Genomic DNA, 20,892 nt, shown 5'->3' on the forward strand with positions numbered 1-20,892 from the left:
GGGTTCATAATGAATCTTGAATCTGTGGTTTGATGTTTTTCATTGATTTTGTGAAATTTTCCGTTATTATCTCTTAAAATACGGCTTTTTTTCTTTGTCCTTTCTTTCTGGACACTGATTTACTATGTTAGATCTCACTGTATATTCTATGTCACAGATATTTTGCTAACTTCTGTATTTTCATTTGTCTCTCTCTGCATCATTCTGGATATTTTCTTCTTATATTCATTCACTAATTCTCTCTTCAGCTATGCCTGTTCTGTTGTCAAATCCATCTATCGATTCTAATTTCAGCCATGGTAATTTTCAGCTCTAGTATTTCCACATATTTTTTAAAATATAGCTTTCAATTCTTTGCCCACGCTCTCCTCAGTTTGTGTCTGAAAACTGCAATATCTGGATATCTGGCAGATCTGTTTAAATGGAAGCTTCTGCTGGTATTGTTTCTTGGTGTGGCTTTTATTGTGTCCTACAGTATACTTGCAAAACTTTATAGATTTATTTTGAGGCTTACTGCATCAATTTTCTATTGCTGCATAACAGTATTACCACAAACTGTCTTAAAACAATACACATTTATTAGCTTAGGTCCTATGGGTGAGGAGTCCAAGCACAGCTCAGCTGGGGACTCTGTTTCAGGGTTTCACATATCTACAATCAAAGTGTCAGCTGTGGTCTCAGCTGAGGTTCCACTGGGAAAGGATTCACTTTCAAGCTCACATGGTGGCAGCATATAGTTCCTTGCAGACTGCTGGACCAAGGACCTACTTCTTGCTAACTGTTGGCCAAAGGCCATCCTCGGTTGTTTTTCATGTGGCCCTCTCCAAAGGCCAGTTCATAACATGGCAGCTTGCTTCAAAGTCAACAAGGGGGAGTTCAATAAGATGGGCATTAGAATATGATATAATCACATAAACATAATTACATAGACCTCATCATCTTTGTGGTATCCTATTGATTAGAAGGAAGTCATATTTCCCCCTCTCCACACACAAACAAGGCATACCAGTTACAGGGATTGTGGGGGGCCACTTTGGAGTCTGTCCACATATCTTGGATGTTAACATCCTTTTGAGAGAATTTAAATTTGTTTCTGCCAAGCATCTGGGAGCTCTAAAAAAAAATCTTAGATAATCTCAATCCAATTTCAGGGACTAAGAATATTCAAAGCTAAGCTGCCATCCCTGGGTAGGTATGCTTATTTCTGGATCATTCTTACTCCAAATGGGCAATTCTTACTTGTTTTGGAATTGTTACTCAAAGGGGAAAGGTTTATCACTGCAGGCCTCTTCCCCGTGGTAGCATAATATTGTCAAAATAACCACTCAGCATCTCAGACAATAATTACAGAATTAGCCAACACTTCTAGGAAAAAGCAGCTCACCTACTTAGGTTTCTGTGCTTTGGTAGCAATTGTTCATTGTTATCAGCTCTCTCAAGGCTTTAAGCAGTTTTAAAATTTTTGTTTAGCTATCAGCTTTTCTAGATGTGTTTTTTAGAAAATCTGGTCCAAATTATTTGATCTGCCATTATAATAAATAAAAGTATTACGTTTTTTTTACTACCATAATTTGTAATTTGTTACTGGCCTCGACATAGCCTATATAATAAAGAGGTGATATGCAAATTGACCCTCACGCCATCACACAACATGGCCACCCCATGTGGTCAAAGATGGCCACCACAAGATAGCCGGCAGAGGAGGGTAGTTGTGGGCGATCAGGCCAGCAGGGGAGGGCAGTTGGGGGGACCAGGCCTGCAGGGAGGGCAGTTAGGGGTGACCAGGCCGGCAGGGGAGGGCAGTTGGGGAGGACCAGGTCAGCAGGGGAGGACAGTTGGGGGGGGACCAGGCCTGCAGGGGAGGGCAGTTGGGGGCGACCGGGCCTGCTGGGGAGGGCAGTTGGGGGTGACCGGGCTGTCAGGGGATTGCAGTTGGGGGCGACGGGGCCTGCAGCAGAGGGCAGTTAGAGGCAACCGGGCCGGCAGGGGAGGGCAGTTAGGCGTTGATCAGGCTGGCAGGGGAGTGGTTAGGGGGTGATCAGGCTGGCAGGCAGAAGCAGTTAGGGGCAATCAGGCAGGCGAGCAGTTGGGAGCCAGCAGTCCTGGATTGTGAGAGGGATGTCCGACTGCCAGTTTAGGCCCGATCCCTGTGGGTCCCAGATTGGAGAGGGTGCAGGCTGGGCTGAGTGACACCCTTCCCTCCCCCAGTGCATGAATTTCGTGCACTGGGCCTCTAGTAGAGAAATAATAATCTATTAAGAGTAAATGTGTTTAAACGTAATCTAGCCTGTTAAAAAAATTTTTTTCAACCTGAAAGAATGAATTACTACCTACCCATTTCCCCCCATTAAATTATATTGAGCTTTTCTATTTCTGGAGCTTTCAATGGTGGAAAAAAAAAATTCTAATATTTTACACAATGGATAGATACGCCTAAAACACAGGAGCCTAGAAATTAGCATGAAATTATAAACCTTTTTACATCACTTGCTATTTTGCTAACGTTCTACATGAAACAGTATCTTAAATATTGAGTATTTCTACAAATTACATATTATGTCACTCAAGACTGGACAGTAGAAATAATACACTGATTAAACCAGTATACTGGAGTTATAGTTGTGATACTGATATAAGTTTAAAATATTTGAGAAACATTGATTTGTATTTAATTTTAAAAGGAAAGTCTGGAATTGATGAAAACTTGGGTAATAGATACTGCATCCCTACCTTTAAAATACACTAATTTGGCCCTAGCTGGTTTGGCTCAGTGGATAGAGCATTAGCCTGGGGACTGAAGGGTCCCAGGTTCGATTCCAGTCAAGGGCACATGCGTGGGTTGCGGGCTTGATCCCTGGTGGGGGGTGTGCAGGAGGTAGCCAATCAATGAGTCCCTCTCATCATTGATGTTTCTATCTCTCTCCCTTTCTCTCTGAAATAAATAAAAATTAAAAATTAAAAAAATAAAAATAAAATACACTAATTTGGGTGCTAGCTAGTTTGGCTCAGTGGATAGAGGTCAGCCTGCAGACTGAAGGGTCCGGGGTTTGATTCCCACCAAGGGTACATGTCCAGGTTGTGGGCACATGTCCAAGTTGCAGGCACATGTCCAGGTTGCAGGCTCGACCCCTAGTAGGGGGTGTGCAGAAGGCAGCCAATCAATGATTTCCTCTCATCATTGATGTTTCTATCTCTCTCTTCTTCTCCCTTCCTCTCTGAAATCAAAATATATTTAAAAAAAATAAAATACACTGGTTTGGGAATAGAACATTATATATATATTTGGGCTATGTGAATAAAGCATCAGGTTTAAATATCTAAGAAAGTAAAATAAATGACTGTTCTCTCTGAGGAGAATAATCTATCAACCACCTTTGGTAGCGACCACTAGTTGCACTTACCTTAATTCTATACTCCTTTTTTCCACTGTTTTCCAGGCATATGGCCATCTGGAATAAAAGCTATATTTTTCATCCTTCCTTGCAATTAGGTGGGGGCATTGTGACTGAGTTTTGGCCAATTTATTTATTTATTTATTTATTTTAGATGAAAAGACATTTTATTATTACTTTACTATATAACATAGTAGTGAATATATCTGATTGCATGTTGTCAAATGGCAAATGAGAACAGGACAGCATTTTACTGAAAACCTCAATATCATCTGTCTTTTGGAGGATTCAATTTCCTACGACGTGTATGATACCTTGGTATGTTCATATGGAATATCCACAGAAGGATGGTAGCAAACTATCGTCCTGCCATCAGATGTCAAAGCAAGTTTACTTTGCAATTATAGTCATCTGGAAGAGTAGAGTATGTGGATTTATGACAAACACAGTATAAAGCTCCATTTTGGGTTGGAAATAAATGTTTCAAAATAGTTCTGCTTGATATCGCCCATTTTACTGCTGATACGGCCATGGTGAATCAAGATGCTTATCAGGTGGTATAGAAAAAGATTTGAAGAGAAAATGCTTTTAAAATTTGCTTCTAGGCATACCTATTTTCATCCCTTGACATCTGTTCACCGCGAGCCCGCCATCTTGCCTCCTGGCCAATGCAATTTAAATGAGTATGCAACTCACTGCCTTCCTTCTTGCTGACCATAGAATGTTGATATGAGGCTTGGAGCTTGAGTAACAATCTTGTATCATGAGTTGGTAGCCAAGTGCTGAAATTGGTAGAGCAAAATAGCAGCCTTAAGAGATACTTACCTCTGTAATTCTTTAAGTGAAAGGGAAAAAAAATCTTTTTTTTTTTAAACCACTGGCATTTGGGATTTTAGTTTTATGCTGCTGTACCCCATCTTAACTGGTACACATTTCAATTGTTGGCATATTACTCCTTTATTAGAACTTGCAAATGAGAAATTATTTCAACACCCGAAGACCAGACTACAACACAAGATTCCATAGGCTCAAGATTTTGAGACATTCTGGAAAGAGTTTTCTGTAAAGTATATCCTTTCCGTGGCATGGCAACATCATTTTTCTTTAAAAAGGTTATTGGGCAAAGATCATTTCCACCATCACCTATATAAACAATCTGTGTATAATTCACTCCTTGTTGTAACTGTTTATCTACAAATTCTACCAAAACTACATTTTTGCAAAGGTTTTTGGGGCACCTATTGCAAGAATGAGCATGATAATTTTCCACAGTGAGATGACCACTGCCATCAAAAGCTGCTGGATTTGTAAACACTTTATCAAACACATCATGAAAATTGGTAGCTTCTAAAACCCAATCAATGAAGACAGAATTTGAATCTGAGATAATGATGCAATCAAATTTGTCCTTGTTCTTTCTTATAAAGTTTAAAAGCTCCACCATCCCTGGAGTGAAAGGCATTGATGTCATTGTTCTTTTCATTTCATCTTCTCTTACACCTTCCTCTCCCAAATACTTAAAGACTCTGCCCATAAATTCTGTCCAAAATCCTTTTTTATAAGAATCCTGTAGTTCATTAGGAAGCTTTTTCTCTGGGGCACATTGTACAATCCAGGTGTCACTATTGTCATCTATGATTGTATTGTCAAAGTCAAAAACCAGCAAAATTTTCATGGTTCCAAAACAGATTTAGGTTACCCTGAAAAAGAAGAAATATTACTCCCTAAATACTGTTTTACATATATAGCTATTACTTAACAAACATTACTGAGCATTAAACATAGGGTGAATATACTAAAACATAGGGTGAACATAAACAAATTAAAATAATTAAGCATTTAAGGACCACCATTTAAGCATATTTGCCTAAGAAGCAAAGTTCATATTTGAGTATTTTAAGTGAATGGAAAATAGAATATCTAAAAAGAATATCCACGGTATTATTATGATCCTGTGGGGATTATTCCTTGAGCATTTAGAATTAAGCTATTGAGAGAAGTAATGAAACAATTATTCTCTTACAGTCTTATTTAGAAATGTTTAAAAATAATACAGAAATGCCGAAACCGGTTTGGCTCAGTGGATAGAGCGTCGGCCTGCGGACTCAAGGGTCCCGGGTTCGATTCCGGTCAAGGGCATGTACATTGGTTGCGGGCACATCCCTGGTGGGAGGTGTGCAGGAGGCGGCTGATCGATGTTTCTCTCTCATCGATGTTTCTAGCTCTCTATCCCTCTCCCTTCCTCTCTGTAAAATATCAATAAAATATATTTAAAAATAATAATAATAATAATACAGAAAAATGTATGCTAATTACTCATTTTTATCATCACAGCCAAACTTATTAGTTTAAAATATCTCTATATATAAAAGGCTAATATGCAAACTGTCCCCTCGGGAGTTCAACCGGGAGACCGGGAGTTTGATCACTCGCTATGACGTCCGCTGACCATCAGGGGGCAGCACGGAATGAAGGAAGGCCCTGGGGCCGGCAGCCGGGGAAGGCCCTGGCTGGCAGCCTGAAGGCCCGGATTGGCCCTGATTGCTGGTCAGGCCTAGGGACCCTACCCATGCATGAATTTCATGCACCAGGCCTCTAGTTTACAATAATCTTCATATTAGACAATAGGTCTCTGTGAACTAACCAAAATTCAGACCAAACTTAACGTAACGTTAAATCTTGCAAACTTTAAATACTTTTTAAAAAAAGTATTTAGAGTGACTGTACATTCTACCCCACATGAACATGAAGTGTTTTTGCTTTGAGCTCTGGTCACAGTTGTACAAAACAAATGGCCATTTTTAGATTTTCCAATAAGACATTACTTAGTGCCTATCATGTTTAGCATAAAAAGCATTAACAGTCCTGGCTGGTGTGGCTCGGTTGGCTGGGCACTGTCCCCTGCACCGAAAGGTTGCTGGTTCAATTCCCGATTAGGGCATATGCTTGGGTTGCTGGCTCGATCCCTCATAGGGGGTGTGCAGGAGGCAGCCAATCTATATTTCACTCATATTAATGTTTCTTTAAAAAAAAAAAAAAAGCATTAACAAAGAAATATGACACATGGTCCTAGCCTCAGAGTCTACAATCTAGTTGAGAATACATAGCACATCTAAAACAATTAGAGATTGTTTTAGATGTGCTATGTATGGCACAAAACAGTATATCATTAAATATTAAATTGCACAGCACAGAAACATTTCTACCGTACAGGAAAGAGAGCAAGATCATTGAGTCTGTAATGGGTAGAGATAAGAGAAAAAGATAAAGGGTTGCATAGTGAGCAAACCAGTAGGACAGGAGAAGAGGGTTCACATCACTAATTGGTAGGAAATTTGCTTAAAAATAGCTCTTATTTCTGATTAATAGCTTCTAGTTGGTGGTGAATTCTCTTGTAAGGTTGGGGAATGATAAAAGCACACTGCTTTCATTGAAGTTGTCTGGCCTATAATCTTATAGCATTTTCAATGCATAGTCTACTTTCATTCACTTCAGCTTGATATAAGAGGATTGGATTTCCGAGGGCCAATCAGCTATTTTTCCTATTCGATGAAGTATTCTGCAACAAACATTAGCGATCACATCAAAAACCTCAAGTTGGTTATTGTATGTTGGCCTGTGTAATGGTGATTAATAGCGAACAAAAAAAAAAGTGTTTAGCTTGAAATCAATTTCTAATATCAATGCCAATGTTGAAACTAAATGGTTAGAGGATGCTGTACTTGAAATTCTAACCAAATTACTTGGAGTGGAGGTTAGTTTATTTCTTCTGAACTAGTAGTAACTTTTGTTAACAATTTTTACGTTTATTTATTTACTTATTTATTTCAGAGAGAAGGGAAAGGGGGGAAGAGAGAGAGACAGTGAAAGCCAGGGAGAGAGAGAGAAACATCAATGTCAGAGAGAAACATCAATTGGTTGCCTCCTGTATGCGCCCTGACCAGGGATCGAACCCACAACCTAGGTATATGCCCTGACCAGAGTGCCAAATAATCTGGACATACTTGAGTAATCACATTACTTATGATATGACAATTACTTAAATCTTTTACTTTAAAAGATAATATAGGTCAACTATACATCTCAAGAGAAAAGAATAAATTGCTTAACAGATGGTATAAATGAATATTATCATGTAAAAATAATAATTATACAGTAGATTACCCAAATAAAAACTATAATTAGTATGTATAGACCATTTTAAAAAAAGAGTAATATTTTTAGTGAGATCACCATATACCAGATACTTAACTAAGAAATTTATAATTATCTCATTTAACTATCATAACCCTATTAAGTAGGAATTATCCTCACCTTAAAGATATGTAAACTAGTGCTTAAGTATTAGATAGGTTGGTTAAGTATTAGTTAAATGGCAGAGCTGGAATTTTGACTCAGGTCTGCTTGACTTCAAAGTTCATGCTTTTAAGAACCATACTAGTGTCTAAGAAACAGAATACAGTATTTAAAGATTATTGATCAGTTTAAAAATAAAATACTAAGGTCATTTTAACAAAAAGAGGTTTAATTACATGAAAACATTCGTTAAAGTACACACTACCTATAATAATACCTCTGTGATCTACTTCATAACCATTCTGAGGCTTTAGCAAGAAATTCTACAAAGGCTCTAACCGGTTTGGCTCAGTGGATAGAGCGTCGGCTTGCAGACTGAAAGGTCCCAGGTTCGATTCTGGTCAAGGGCATGTACCTTGGTTGCAGGCACATCCCCAGTAGGGGGTGTGCAGGAAGCAGCTGATCGATGTTCCTCTCTCATCGATGTTTCTAACTCTCTATCCCTCTCCCTTCCTCTCTGTAAAAAATCAATAAAATATATTTAAAAAAAAAAAAAAGAAAAACACATTCTCCAATTTAAAAAAAAAAATTCTACAAAGAAAAGTGAAGAACCCCACAAATAAAAAAGAGACAAATAAAAATGGAAAACATGTTATTAACCAATGTTACCCCAATAAATTTAATTAAAAAAAAAAAAGGAAATGTATCCTTGAATCTCCACATGTATTAACCACATGTATTCTCCACATGTATTAACCACATGTATTCTCTGGTTTATTACAATAGATAGCCAGCAGCCCCGGCCGGCGTGACTCAGTGGTTGAGCATCAACCTATGAACCAGGAGGTCCCGGTTCGATCCCTGGTCTGGGCACATGCCCAGGTTGTGGGCTCCATCCCCAGTAGGGGGCATGCAGGAGTGCAGGAAGCAGCCAATCAATGATTCTCTCTCATCATTGATGCTTCTCTCTCTTTCCCACTTTCTCTTTGAAATCAATAAAAAAATATATATATATATTTTAAAAAATAGATAGCCAGCAGGTGAAACAGAGTAGAGGTCATTAGAGTAAGTATTCAATGTCTCTCAATTTAGAATATCTGGAGAATAATTAATCTAGATGGTATCTCCTGTTGTGTGAATTTAGATATATACAGGGTGAGGCAAAAGTAGGTTTACAGTTGTTTATATGAAAAATAATACAATAATTAATCAATAATACTACAAGAATAAACACTGTGTAGACCTATCCCACCCCCCAGAGATTTAAGTGCAGAATTAACTTTCCCATAGAAACAATGTAATAAATAGCAATAATGCATAGTTGACAATTACATTAGGACTGTACCTAGGCATATTTTAAATTAAATATAATTTTTAAGCATTCTGAATTTAATTACAATTTTTTTCAAGTATAACTCATTGTTCGTTAAAAATTTCCTCAAGCCTAGATTTAATTAGCTACAAGTTACTAAAATTCCTGAACTATTGACCTAAAAATACTAAGATATGTCATGAGCCTGAAGTTAATATAGTGCCACCACTATTAATTTCTATCTAAAAGTGAACTTTTCTTAATTTCATATATTTTTGTATTCATTTTTTTCACCACTCAACATAAACCTTTATTAAAAATACTTACCCAACTAAGTATTTCTAAGACAATTAATCTTATTTCAGCATAGAGTTATAGTCATGACAATCTTCAGTTTCCAACACCAGCCTGTTTCTAACCAACATTACTCCTACTCTATATGCAGGTAACAAAGTCTTCTGGTTTGGAGCAAAGGAACAGAGACTTCTTAACTCCTAAAAGTAATAAAAGCTTATTTAAGATATTTTAAAATTTGTTTTCTAATGATGCTATTTTTTCTTACATCAAAAAAGCACCTATTGGCAACAGGAAAAACAAAATCTTGTTTAAACACAAACCTTAAATGCAAAACGAAATGTTATGTAAATATAAGTTTTTACCTGGTGGATACAATCACAAGTATTAACACTGATTATGTTGAGAATTACAAATTCCACTTTTTCTTTTTATTTGTTAAATAACAGACAAATACTACATTCCGTTGTCAATAAACATTCAAAGATTTGGCATACTTGAAATAAAAGTCTCAAAAATTAAGGATATGCACAAAAATTCAATTTTAAGAATGTGAATCTATTTTGAAACCAATTTGTTAAAATTCCCAAAATAGTTATTAACTATTCTCTCCGAAAGTTGGAACAGTATATATATTTTGTATATCTGCAATGTTTCCATAGTCTAACAATAACCTATGTGCTTTTAACTAATGGAAACTAGAAACCACATAGACATCCAAGAACTGAGGACTGGTTAAATAAGACATGTAGCCTTGAAATGCTTATTGTTCATTATAATAAAGATTTGAGTTCCTTAGCCTAACTCCATGTGCAGGTGACTTCTGACTCTGGGACTGGGGTAAAATTGTTGATATTCTGACTAACGCTCCTGCTGTAATTCATCTCTGATCTAGGGGCCTGCAGCTTCTACAAAACTGTGGCAGGCGAAGTTGTTAGCATGCAAGTAGGGTAGAATCTCTTTCCCCGTTCTTGACATTTTAAAAACTGTGCTTCACAAAAACAAACAGAACCAAATATTTTATTAATCCCTTTCATACTCACCAGCATTATTATGGTGGAACATCTGATAGAAAACCTGAAGAAAAACAGCACAACTATGTTAGAACTTCAGTCATTAAAAATGTTACTCCTTCCATTTTGAACAACTCCGATTTGGTGCCTAATAAGTACGCATTGTAGCCAACAAGCTTGTAAGGAAATCATTTGTTCCTCGATGTGTTAGAAAAGTATCTTTTGAAACCAAGCCCGCATCCACTTTTAACAGATTTTGGTGTCCTTCGAGGTCTGGCTGATCCTCCAAATACATTCAATTTACTGTATTTACCAAGCAACTTAAATACACTAAAGGTCCTAATATGAATGTTCTGAGACAACATCCAAGTTTTAAGATTCTTATGTTTAAAAAAACTAAGCTCCATCTGGCCCGAATTATGCCTTAAAACTAAAGTATTTAAACTTTAAACATCAATTTTCTGTCAATGAGTCCCTGGGTTTCTATAGCTATGGGAGAGCTTTGCCCTTCCCCTCCCACGCGCGAGGAAACCTGTGGGTCGCACACACCCAGCCTGGGCCCCGCTCTCCACACACCTGCCGGGTCCTCCGGGAAGGTAGGGCGGGGACCTAGGAGGGGTCGTCCCGCGGAGGCACGTGACGGATGAGGATGGGGCACCAGCCCGGGCCCCTAGATCTCCTCACTGGCCCAGGACAGGAGTCGTCAGCTGTGCTAGCCTCCGCCCTGCTCCCGCGGAGTGTCCCCGCGCCTGTCCGTGGGGACGCCCCACTCTAACACCGGCCTGTGCTTCACGCGCAGGCGCAGCCTATGCTCTCCGGCCCCACAGCCGGCAGTTGCAGGTTCCCGGTTCTTCAGCGGCAGCTGCCGTCACTTCCGGCGGCGTTGCTAAGCAACTGCGCGGCATTTCCAAACTCTAGAGACTGTAGCGCCCCGCAGCGCAGTCGCCTTTCCAAGTCTGAAAGCACCATGGGCACCTCGGCAGAGATGCGGGTGCGGTTCGGAAGGCGCTCTGGACAGGCGAAGGGAAGCACGGGTGAGCTAAACTGGCCCACACTGGCATGGGGATTGTTTCTGACCCCCCAGACACGGGGTGAGAGGCGAGGGTGTCCGGTGAGGGGGCCTAGTCCAGGTGAAGTGGACTCCAAGTCAAAAGCAGCGTGGAGTTCTATGTAAATTAGACAGTTTTGCCCTCAGATGAATTGGTAGGTGGGAAAATTTACATAAATAGCCCGACCAGTGTGGCTCAGTGGTTGAGCGTGGACCCATGAACCAGGACGTCCAGGTCAGGGTACATGCCGGTTTCCGGCTGGATCCCCAGTAGGGGGCGTGCAGGAGGCAGCCGATCAATGATTCTCATCCTTGAAGTTTCTATCCCTCTTCCTCTCCCTTCATCTCTCTGAAATCAATAAAAACACTTGAAAAGAAAAGGTTTACATAAATAGAGGTGGAGAAAAAAATAAGAAGTAGGCTGACCCAATTGATCTGTGTGGTTGCAGTTCCAAGAGTCTGGAGTTTACCTTACTCAGAGCTCACCAGGTATGTTTGTTAAAAAAATCAGTGCCGCCCTAGCCGGTTTGGCTCAATGGATAGAGCATTGGCCTGCGGACTAAAGGACCCGGTTGATTCCGGTCATTGGCACAAGCCCAGATTGCAGGCTCAATCCCCAGTAGGGGGCGTGCAGGAGGCAGCTGATCAATGATTATCTCTCATCATTGATGTTTCTGTCTCTCCCTCTCCCTTCCTTTCTGAAAAAAAAAAAATTTTTTTTTGTATATATATATATATATATATATTTTAAAAACCAGTGCCATTTTAAAAACTTCACAGCTGTCTGAGGTAGTGATGATAGTTGAGTACAAACAAGATGACCAAGAAACTTATGTTCTGGAATTAGTGGTGATGTTTGCACAGCTTTGTGAGTAGACTAAAAATCACTGAATGTTACCCTTTACAATGGTGATTTTTATGATATATGAACTATATCTCAATTAAAAAAAAGATTTTTGTAAACCACAGAAAGTTTGTCAACGATGACAGACTCATGGACTGATTTTAGATACCGGTAGGTCACTTGGCACTGCTTTGGTCCCCTCTCTACTCCATGAGTCTGTCTACTCATATTCTTTCTATGTCCATCTCTTTTTTCTTGTTCCTTTCAACTGTGGCCTGTTTAATTTCTGGAACAGCCACTACTAGCATTGTGTGAGAGCCACTGTGAGGAAGGAATCTTGGAAATAAGAGTGCCCTTAGAGGAGTGAACTGTACATCATTCCAGTGAATTAGAGCATGGATGTGTGAGATCATCTGTAGCTCTGCTATCAATCAGAGCTCCTTATCCTCAGAGAGATGGGGGAACTTGTCCCAACTTCAGTGGCCTGAAAGTCAAAAAACTTGCCCAGATTTTCTGTGGGTTCTCTTCTTTCTTTATGCTTGCCCATTTCTACTGCTTTTGTTCTCTTGGTTCTCTTCTTGAGTCAGAGTCCATGAAAAGATCTTGAATAAGCCCTAGCTAGTTGTTCAGTTGTTAGAGCGCTGGACCACCGACTGAAGAAGGGTCATGGGTTTGATTCCAGTCAAAGGAATGTACCTTGGTTGTGGATTCGATCCCCGGCCACCAATTGATGTGTCTCTTTCACTCGATGTTTCTCTCTCTGTGTCTCTCCTCCTCTCTTCCTTTCTCTCTAAAATCAATGGGAAAAATATCCTTGGGTGAGGATTAACAACAACAACAACAAAAGATCTTGAATAAAACATCTCATGAGTGCAGTTACTCTACTGAAGATTTGGGATGTCACAGAGGAGTGATCCCATTGTGCACCACACAGCTTCTGACATGCAGCTCTCCTTCCACTGCTTCCAGAACCTGTTCACCACTGACTACAGGAACTCCAGGCTTCAGGTCTGATTGATCTGATTTATAATGAGATCATCATCGTCCCAGGTGCTTCCTTTGTTTCCACTTTGTGGTTCACAGTAACAGCTTCCTATAAGGCTGCTTCCTTGTGTGGTCCTAGGATGGGTGCCTATCTGGCCTTCATGCTTCCTTATTCATATCTAGCTTGAGAGTCACTCTCAGATGTCTTTACCAGAAGAACAAGAAAGGACTTTACTAAAAATCTCAAATAAACCTCTTCTCCTAATTTTTAATTTATTATAGAAATAATTATTGGCAAGTGAGATGCAAGTATTCTTAAACTAATGAGGCCCACCCTGGAACTGTAGTCAGTTCTCCAAATTACATTTCTGGTACTCAATTACGAAGGGGTTGAATAGAGTCGATTATAATGTCTACAGCCCCAATAGGTGAACATTCCCAAAGTTATCCATTTATAAACTCCTACATGGTTAAATTGAAAAATGCTTTTATAACAACCTGTTGGGTAGGTATTATTGATCTCAACTTTAAAGATGTTGATACCAAGACTCCAAGAAGTTAAAAATGACTTGCCCAGGTTTACACACCAAGGAAATGACTAAACAAGGACTCAAATCTATGTCTTCTGATTTCAAGGTGTTGTATCTTTCCATTTAATCCCAGTTGCTCTTAAGATAACGAGAATACAATTATTATTTCAAACAATTTCTAGATATACCAATATAGAAATATCTGAGAAAAAAATATCACAATCTTTTTGAAAGTTTCTAATACTTATTTTTAACACTTTATTAGAAATAAAGAACTCTAACGAAGATCAAGTTCTCTATCCGCCTCTTCTACCTAGCAAAGAAGATCTCCGGCAGGTCACCATAATTCCACACAATGAGTGGGAAAGAATTCGAGATAGCATTGATGGTTTGACAAGAAAAGCGGCATGCCTTCGAGCAGAAAGAAAGGCAAAGAAAGAAATGCATCTCCGATCCCAAGAAGTGGTAAAACATTGGGCTCGTACATATGCAGTAAGTATTAACCACCCAGGAGTACACAAGCACTGAAGGCTTACATTTTTTCTTAGCATTCTTATAAATATTTTTACATATAGCCCTAGCCAGTTTTACTCAGTGGATAGAGCGTTGGCCTGTGGACTGAAGGGTCCCGGGTTCGATTCTGGTCAAGGGCACATGCCCGGGGTTGTGGGCTCGATCCCCAGTAAGGGTTGTGCAGGAGGCAGCCAATCAATGATTCTCTGTCATCATTGATGATTCTATCTCTCTCTCCCTCTTCCTTCCTCTCTGAAATCAATAAACATACATTTTAAAAATATATATTTTTACCTATAAAATATAAAAAGGTATTGAGACACATTTTCAACACCTTTATTTAGGTATAAGCGACATAGAATAAATTGGACATATTTAAAGTGTACAATTTGATAAGTTTTGGCATATAGACCCCTGACACCATCATTATAATTAAGACAATGAACATATTCATCACTCCAGAAAAGTTTATTCATAGCCCATTTTACTCCCTCTCACTCTTCCCTCCACTTTGTCCCCTGTCTCTAGGCAACTACTGACCTGCTTTCTATTATAAATTTCATTCAACATGAAATATTTTTATGTTGTTGTATGTATCAATTATTCATTCACTGTTATTGCTAAGTGGTGTTCCCATGTATGGATATATACCACAGTTTATCTGTTCAATTGTTGATATTTGAGCTGTTTCCAGGCTCCTATAAATAATGCTGCTGCCCTAGCCGGTTTGGCACAGTGGGTAGAGCTTTGGCCTGCAGACTGAAGGATCCCTAGTTCAATTCCAGTCAAGGGCACATGCCTGGGTTGCGGGCTCAATCCCCAGTAGGGGGCGTGCAGGAGGCAGCCAATCAATGATTCTCATCATTGATGTTTCTCCTCTCCCTTCTTCTCTGAAATCAATAAAAATAAAATATATTTAAAATATATATATATATATATATTTTTTAAAGTAAAGCTGCTTATGAACATTCATGTGTAAGTGTATGAATATATGCTTTCATTTCTCTCGGGTAAGTATCTTGGTGTAGAGTAGCTGAATCATATGATAGATGTATGCTTATATATTATTATATAAATATATGAAGGAACTTTGAAGTAAACACAAGAAACTAATAATAGTGGTTGTCTTAGATATTGCAGATGTAAATTAGGATTGAAGGAAGAGTTTCACTGTATACATTTATAGTATTTTGAGTTTTCAACCATATAACTGTGTTACCTACCTAAAAATTTCAATTAAAAATTAGCTCATGAGTGTAACTTCATGTTTTATTTATTAATGATAAATGCAAATACAATAAAGACTAATAATGAAAGTTCAAATGATCACATTACAATGTTCAATTTTGTAAAATTTAATTGAAAAATGAGAACAGATGACTGCTTTGATCTTTTTTGCAGGGGATAAAAGAACAAAAACTTAAAGCCAAAAAGAAGCGTGATGAGGAAATAGAGGCAGAAAGACAAATTCTTGATCTGGAAGAAGCAATATACAAACAAGGAGAAAGAAAAAAGGCCATTGAACATGCAAAGCAATATCAATTTTACCAGACAGAAAGAGTGAAAAACTTTCATGTACTACTTGGATTTTCTTGGATTTTTATACATACTTAACATATTTATACACAATTAGACTTTATTTTCTTAAAATACTGTAATTTTTTTTTTTTTTTTGTAGTCAGGACTTCTTCTTAGTAGAGCGATGAAAGAACGTGATGCCCAGATTGAATCCCAAAAGAGTAGAATAAAATCTGATAAAAAATGGGAGGAACAACTGAAACTCAGCATTGAAAAAGCTGTTAAGGAAGAACAAGAGAAAGCACAAAAACAACGCAGAGATAGAATAGCTCTTGCCAATGATCATTTAAAACAGTATGTATATATAAATTACCTTGTTTGTACCTTCTTCTTTTTCTCATGATGGCTATAGCTTTTCTTCCTGATTATAAAAGTAATACATGCTAAAATACCTACTAGGTAGAAAAAAAATACAGGGAAAGAGGGTAAAAAATCATTATTACTTCCTTACCCAGAGATAATATATCGTCACTATAATGCTGCAGAACAAACAACCACACAGTCTAGTAGCATTCACCAGTAAACATTTATTTCTCATGTATCTGGGGGTTGGTTGGGCATGGCTGGCAGCTTTTGTTCAAACTGCAGGATTGGCTAAGTTTGCCCGTTGTGGGCAAGGCTCTGATCTGCTCCATGTCTATTCATTCTGAAGTCCTCGATGAAGGGCCAGCAGTCACCTGGGGGAAGCTTTTCTTACTGCATTGACAGAGATGCAAAAGAATGAGCACAAGCTTGCAAGAACATGGCTAAACCCAAGGTCAAAGGTCAAGGAAACACATGGCCTACCATGAGTCTAAAGGAAGTCATATGGCTCGGCCTAACAACCTTGGAACAGAGAAATAGACTCCATGGAAGTGGGGAGTGAGAGAGAGCCTTTTTGAATAATCTAATCCACCACAATAAGCTGTTTTTGTTTTGGTATATAGCCATATAGACCTTTTTTGATGGTGGTGGTAGAGGTGGGTGGATTCACTGAGGTATAATTTACATTTAATAATAATTGACTTTCTAAAAGCATAAAGCTGTACACCTCACCCAAATCAGGACACAGAATACTTCCATCACCCCAAATGGGTTTCCTCATGCCCCTTTGCACTGAACTCTATCCCTCTCCCTCCTCCCCTGGAAATCATTGATCCAGTGATGCAACCATTTTTTCTGATCATATATACCCACATTTTATAAAATAAAATAGGATCAACTACCATTTTATTAAATGTTGTTTTTTTTTTTTATTTACCAATATGTCATGAGCTCTTGCTATGTCAGTAAATTGAAATCAAACGTGATCTCTTTTTTAAAAGTATATATATGGGTGGGGGTGCAATTTGTATATAATTTTACTTACTTTTCTAAATAGCTGATACACGCAAATAGGAAAAGGCACAAAGGGGATTTAGAAAAAGTCTCTTCCGTGTCCACCAGCCACTTTGTTTCTCCAATGTGAGACTTACCAGTTTCTTTACACTGTAGTTTAAATGTGTATAAATTGTATAAATACATAAAAAACTTTAAACAATACTGTATTGGTACACATTATAGAATTACAAAACACAGTTAAAAAAAATTTAAAATAACTAGAAACTTGGTGATCCAGAGTAGGCACTGTTAACATTTGGGTGTATGTTTGTCTATTCTTAAAAATTATTTTTGCAAATAATAAATGCATATATGCTTATTTAAATTCAAGCTATCCAGCAAAATTTGGAGTAAAATTTGAAAGCTCATCTTCATATCCATCCTATTGAATGTCTCTTTAAGTCTCATTTTCCTCTTCCTAAATAGCCATTATAAGAAGTTTTATACCTATCCCTTCAGAATGTTTTATTGAAGTTACTAATACTTATTATATACAGCACATATTTAAGTGTGTATATATTTTTTAACTTGGATGTTATACAATATATTTTTCTGTGACTTCATTTTTTCACTCAACAATATACCTTGAATATCTTTATGCAAGAATATATGGATCAGTCACATCTTTTAAAATAATCATATTATATACTAAGCATGTACCATTATTTATCCTATATAATAAAAGCCCAGCGACCGAACGGCGCAACAACCAGACCAACGGATTGACCAGTCGCTATGACACACACTGACCACCAGGGGGCAGACGCTCAAACACAGAGGGCAGGTCCACAGCCACTCAGCTGACTGAGATGAGCAGAGCTCCCACAGTGGGCTGATCCCCGCAGGCCACGTCCCCACCAGTGCACAAATCCCATGCACAGGGCCTCTAGTTTAACTGTAATTATTATTGAGGGAAATTTGGGTGTCCCCTATTTCTAACAATGTTACAGATCATCCTTAGCATATATCTTCTGTAACTTTTGTGCAAAGATGTATTTATGTAGGATAGATTTCTTGAAATGGACTTGGATTTTACATTTGGAGAGTGACTGCCAAATTGCCCTTTGAGAGGCTTTCAGTGCATTCATCAATGATGTCTGACACTCTTTATACTATAATCAATATGGGTACCGGTTTTGGCAAAAAGTTGTATCTTTTAATTTACATTTCTAGTAATTTTAGTGAGACAGAACGTTTTTTCATGTGTAAATGTCCATTTGTTTGGTTTTTTATTATCATGAATTGGTTATCCCATTGTTCTCTTGTGTAGGTTGTTTCATATTGGTATGTATGTTTGTCATTGATATTCTAATATCAATATATTGATATTCTAATTTATTAGTCATTGCAGATTTTGTCATCTTTCTGAATGGTATTTAGTTGTTAGAAGATATTTATTGTTATGTGTTCAAATCTCTCTTTTTGTTATTATGATTTTATTTTTGTATATATATTTATTTCTCAGAATCACAAATGTCTAAGTGACATAGACATCAATTCTCAGGATGTATGTGTTGCCAGATTGTATTCTTCAGTTATTTTAACGCTTAGTAAAAAGAGAAGAGTAACTTTTGGATTTATTGTAATTTTTTTCCTTTGGCAGTGTAGAGAGATTCAAGGGTTTGTGCAAGTTATGGACAGAGCCGTTGGCAATGGGAGGCAAATATTTGGCCAGTGAATCACCTTTGAGACATTTCTCTTTTTATGTTGGCTGTTGCCGCTCAGAGATAATTATAGGTAGCAGATTAATCTCCAGCAAGCTACCTGGCAGTGCTAACACCTTCACAGGCCATCTGCCCCCTGTAGCCTTTGCAGGTAGGCTGTGTTTGGGCCACAGGATCACCTTTCCAAGTGATCTTGGGCAACAGGTTAGAGGTTCAAGCAGGTTTAGGATTTGCTTTAGTTGTTTCTTTGGCTTATTTTCATGTAGTCTAGGTGTTTGTCAGGCTCCGAGGTAAGCACAAATTCCTTCACAGTGGTGGACTCTGTCTTTGTGGATGGTGGCCAAGTACTACCTATCCTCACGTCACTATTTACTGACATATTTTTTTCCCCAGAAATCTCTTGAAAATTCAGGTATGTGAGTAAGACCTTGTTGTAGCTTCTAGTAGTGATGTAGAATTTCCTTCATTCCATTGCTTGCATTGAGGGGAATTAGGAGGAAAACGTTTGACACGTGAGTTTGGGTTGCCAATTTGGTTCCAGAGTCTTACATCTTAAATTTATTAAGAAAATTCAATTCTATAATTGAATACAACAGAGGAAAATGTAAATCTATTGTTATAAATGTTTTTTAAATAAATGAATTTACCAATTATCACTAAGTTGTGATTATTACATCTCTAGCATAGGCAACTGAAAAGAAGGTGATACTATTCACCAAGATAAGAACAAGTTTGGCTCAGTGGATAGAGCGTCGGCCTGCAGACTGAAGGGTCCCAGGTTCGATTCCAGTCAAGGGCACGTATCTTGGTTGCGGGCACATCCCCAGTGGGGGGTGTGCAGGAGGCAGCTGATTGATGTTTCTCTCTCATCGATGTTTCTAACTCTCTATCTCTCTCCCTTCCTCTCTGTAAAATATCAATAAAATATATTTTTAAAAAAAGAACAAGAGACCAAAAGGATCAGTTTAGAAGAGGAGGAGGATGAATTTGGTTTTAGACATAGTGAATATATAGTCAGGTGGTGATGCCTAGGGGGTTGTTTCTATAAAAATCACATGTGTGAATTGTAATAGAATCAGACCTCATATTTGATGTTTGACTGCTGATTACTTTGTAGGCCTCACCCTCCCTTCCCTGTGGCCCTACATTTGAAAAGGCTGATTAGAAGGCCCCTGGACTTCTCTTTCCTTTGGCACCAGCAGAGAATTTATATCTCCTGTGCATAGGAGCTCTTCCCCAGTCCCACCCGTTAGTCTGGGGGAAGGCCCAAATCTACTCCCTTTGCTACGCCCAAGGCATTCCAGACCTACTTGTGCCTGTACAGCTCTCCTAATAGTTTCTATCTTTTTTTTTTTTCTCCTAATAGTTTCTTGTGTGAGTAATACCTTCTCTCAACTTACCTTGGTGTGTGGAATGTCATCTGAACCAAATTTTGGGTAGGAGCCCCTAATGCTTTTATAGGAGAACAACACAACATCTGTATAAGCTCAAGTCAGATCTGGGCTAGAAAAATAGATTTGGGGCCTTCAGGATGTGAATCAGAGATTTCATGACAAATTCTACTCTGATTATTAGGTAGAGGCTTCCCAGTGCATTGGGTTGGGAAGGTCCAAGACTCAGCAGTAAAGAGTTTTGCATTGATTATTGGTGTCTGCTGTGGACATGGGTGTTGGCAGTAAAGATCTGAATGTTATGTCTTTCTTCCCTGAACTAGAGGATCTTGGATTTCATTCAATAACTTTGCATTAAGTTAAATTAATGGCAGGTAGTTGAGTAGTCTACCCAAACTAAGATAAAAGTCTTTATCGACAGGTAATTCAATATTATTTAATAGTTACATATTATTTATATAATTCACTGACAAGATTACCTCTTCACTTACCCTAGATATATTTTTGTTCTTACTCAAATTTCTGTGTGAAAACAATGCATTATTCAATACAGGCATAGGTATAACGTTGGTGATTCCCAGATTGGCTAAAGAATGTTAAAATTGTAAAATTTTTTATATCATGTTGTTTTTCCTTAAAGTAGCAATTTTAAAACTTCATTTCTCAAAATTGGG

At 38.2% G+C, this 20,892-nt stretch overlaps 2 protein-coding genes and 1 pseudogene across 4 annotated transcripts in view; 1 reads left to right on the top strand and 2 right to left on the bottom strand.

Annotated features, from left to right (window-relative positions):
• Window positions 1–3,576: 3,576 nt before the first annotated feature.
• Window positions 3,577–4,243, bottom strand: LOC308249255 (large ribosomal subunit protein mL42-like; annotated as a pseudogene). The gene has a single exon. The product of its transcript is annotated as a large ribosomal subunit protein mL42-like (transcript).
• Window positions 4,244–4,330: 87 nt separating this feature from the next.
• On the bottom strand, window positions 4,331–5,067 carry PHOSPHO2 (phosphatase, orphan 2; the record flags this gene model as incomplete). Its single annotated transcript, XM_080670276.1, has 1 exon — window positions 4,331–5,067. The coding sequence occupies one exon, from the start codon at window positions 5,065–5,067 to the stop codon at window positions 4,342–4,344; it is 726 nt and encodes a 241-aa protein (XP_080526402.1). The 3' UTR covers window positions 4,331–4,341.
• A 6,110-nt stretch (window positions 5,068–11,177) lies between these two features.
• CFAP210 (cilia and flagella associated protein 210) overlaps window positions 11,178–20,892 on the top strand; it is a 28,393-nt gene continuing 18,678 nt past the window's right edge. The window contains exons 1-4 of one of the 2 annotated variants that reach the window (XM_080670248.1): window positions 11,178–11,341; window positions 14,031–14,205; window positions 15,628–15,801; window positions 15,905–16,098. In XM_080670248.1, the coding sequence (XP_080526374.1) occupies window positions 14,155–14,205; window positions 15,628–15,801; window positions 15,905–16,098 (419 nt within the window). In that variant the 5' untranslated portion in view covers window positions 11,178–11,341; window positions 14,031–14,154. Of the gene's footprint in view, window positions 11,342–13,978; window positions 14,206–15,627; window positions 15,802–15,904; window positions 16,099–20,892 lie in introns of both variants that reach the window. The other variant, XM_080670247.1, reaches the window with a different exon arrangement.

Source organism: Plecotus auritus, assembly GCF_963455305.1.
Source record: "Plecotus auritus genome assembly, chromosome: 5".
NCBI lineage: Eukaryota > Metazoa > Chordata > Mammalia > Chiroptera > Vespertilionidae > Plecotus > Plecotus auritus.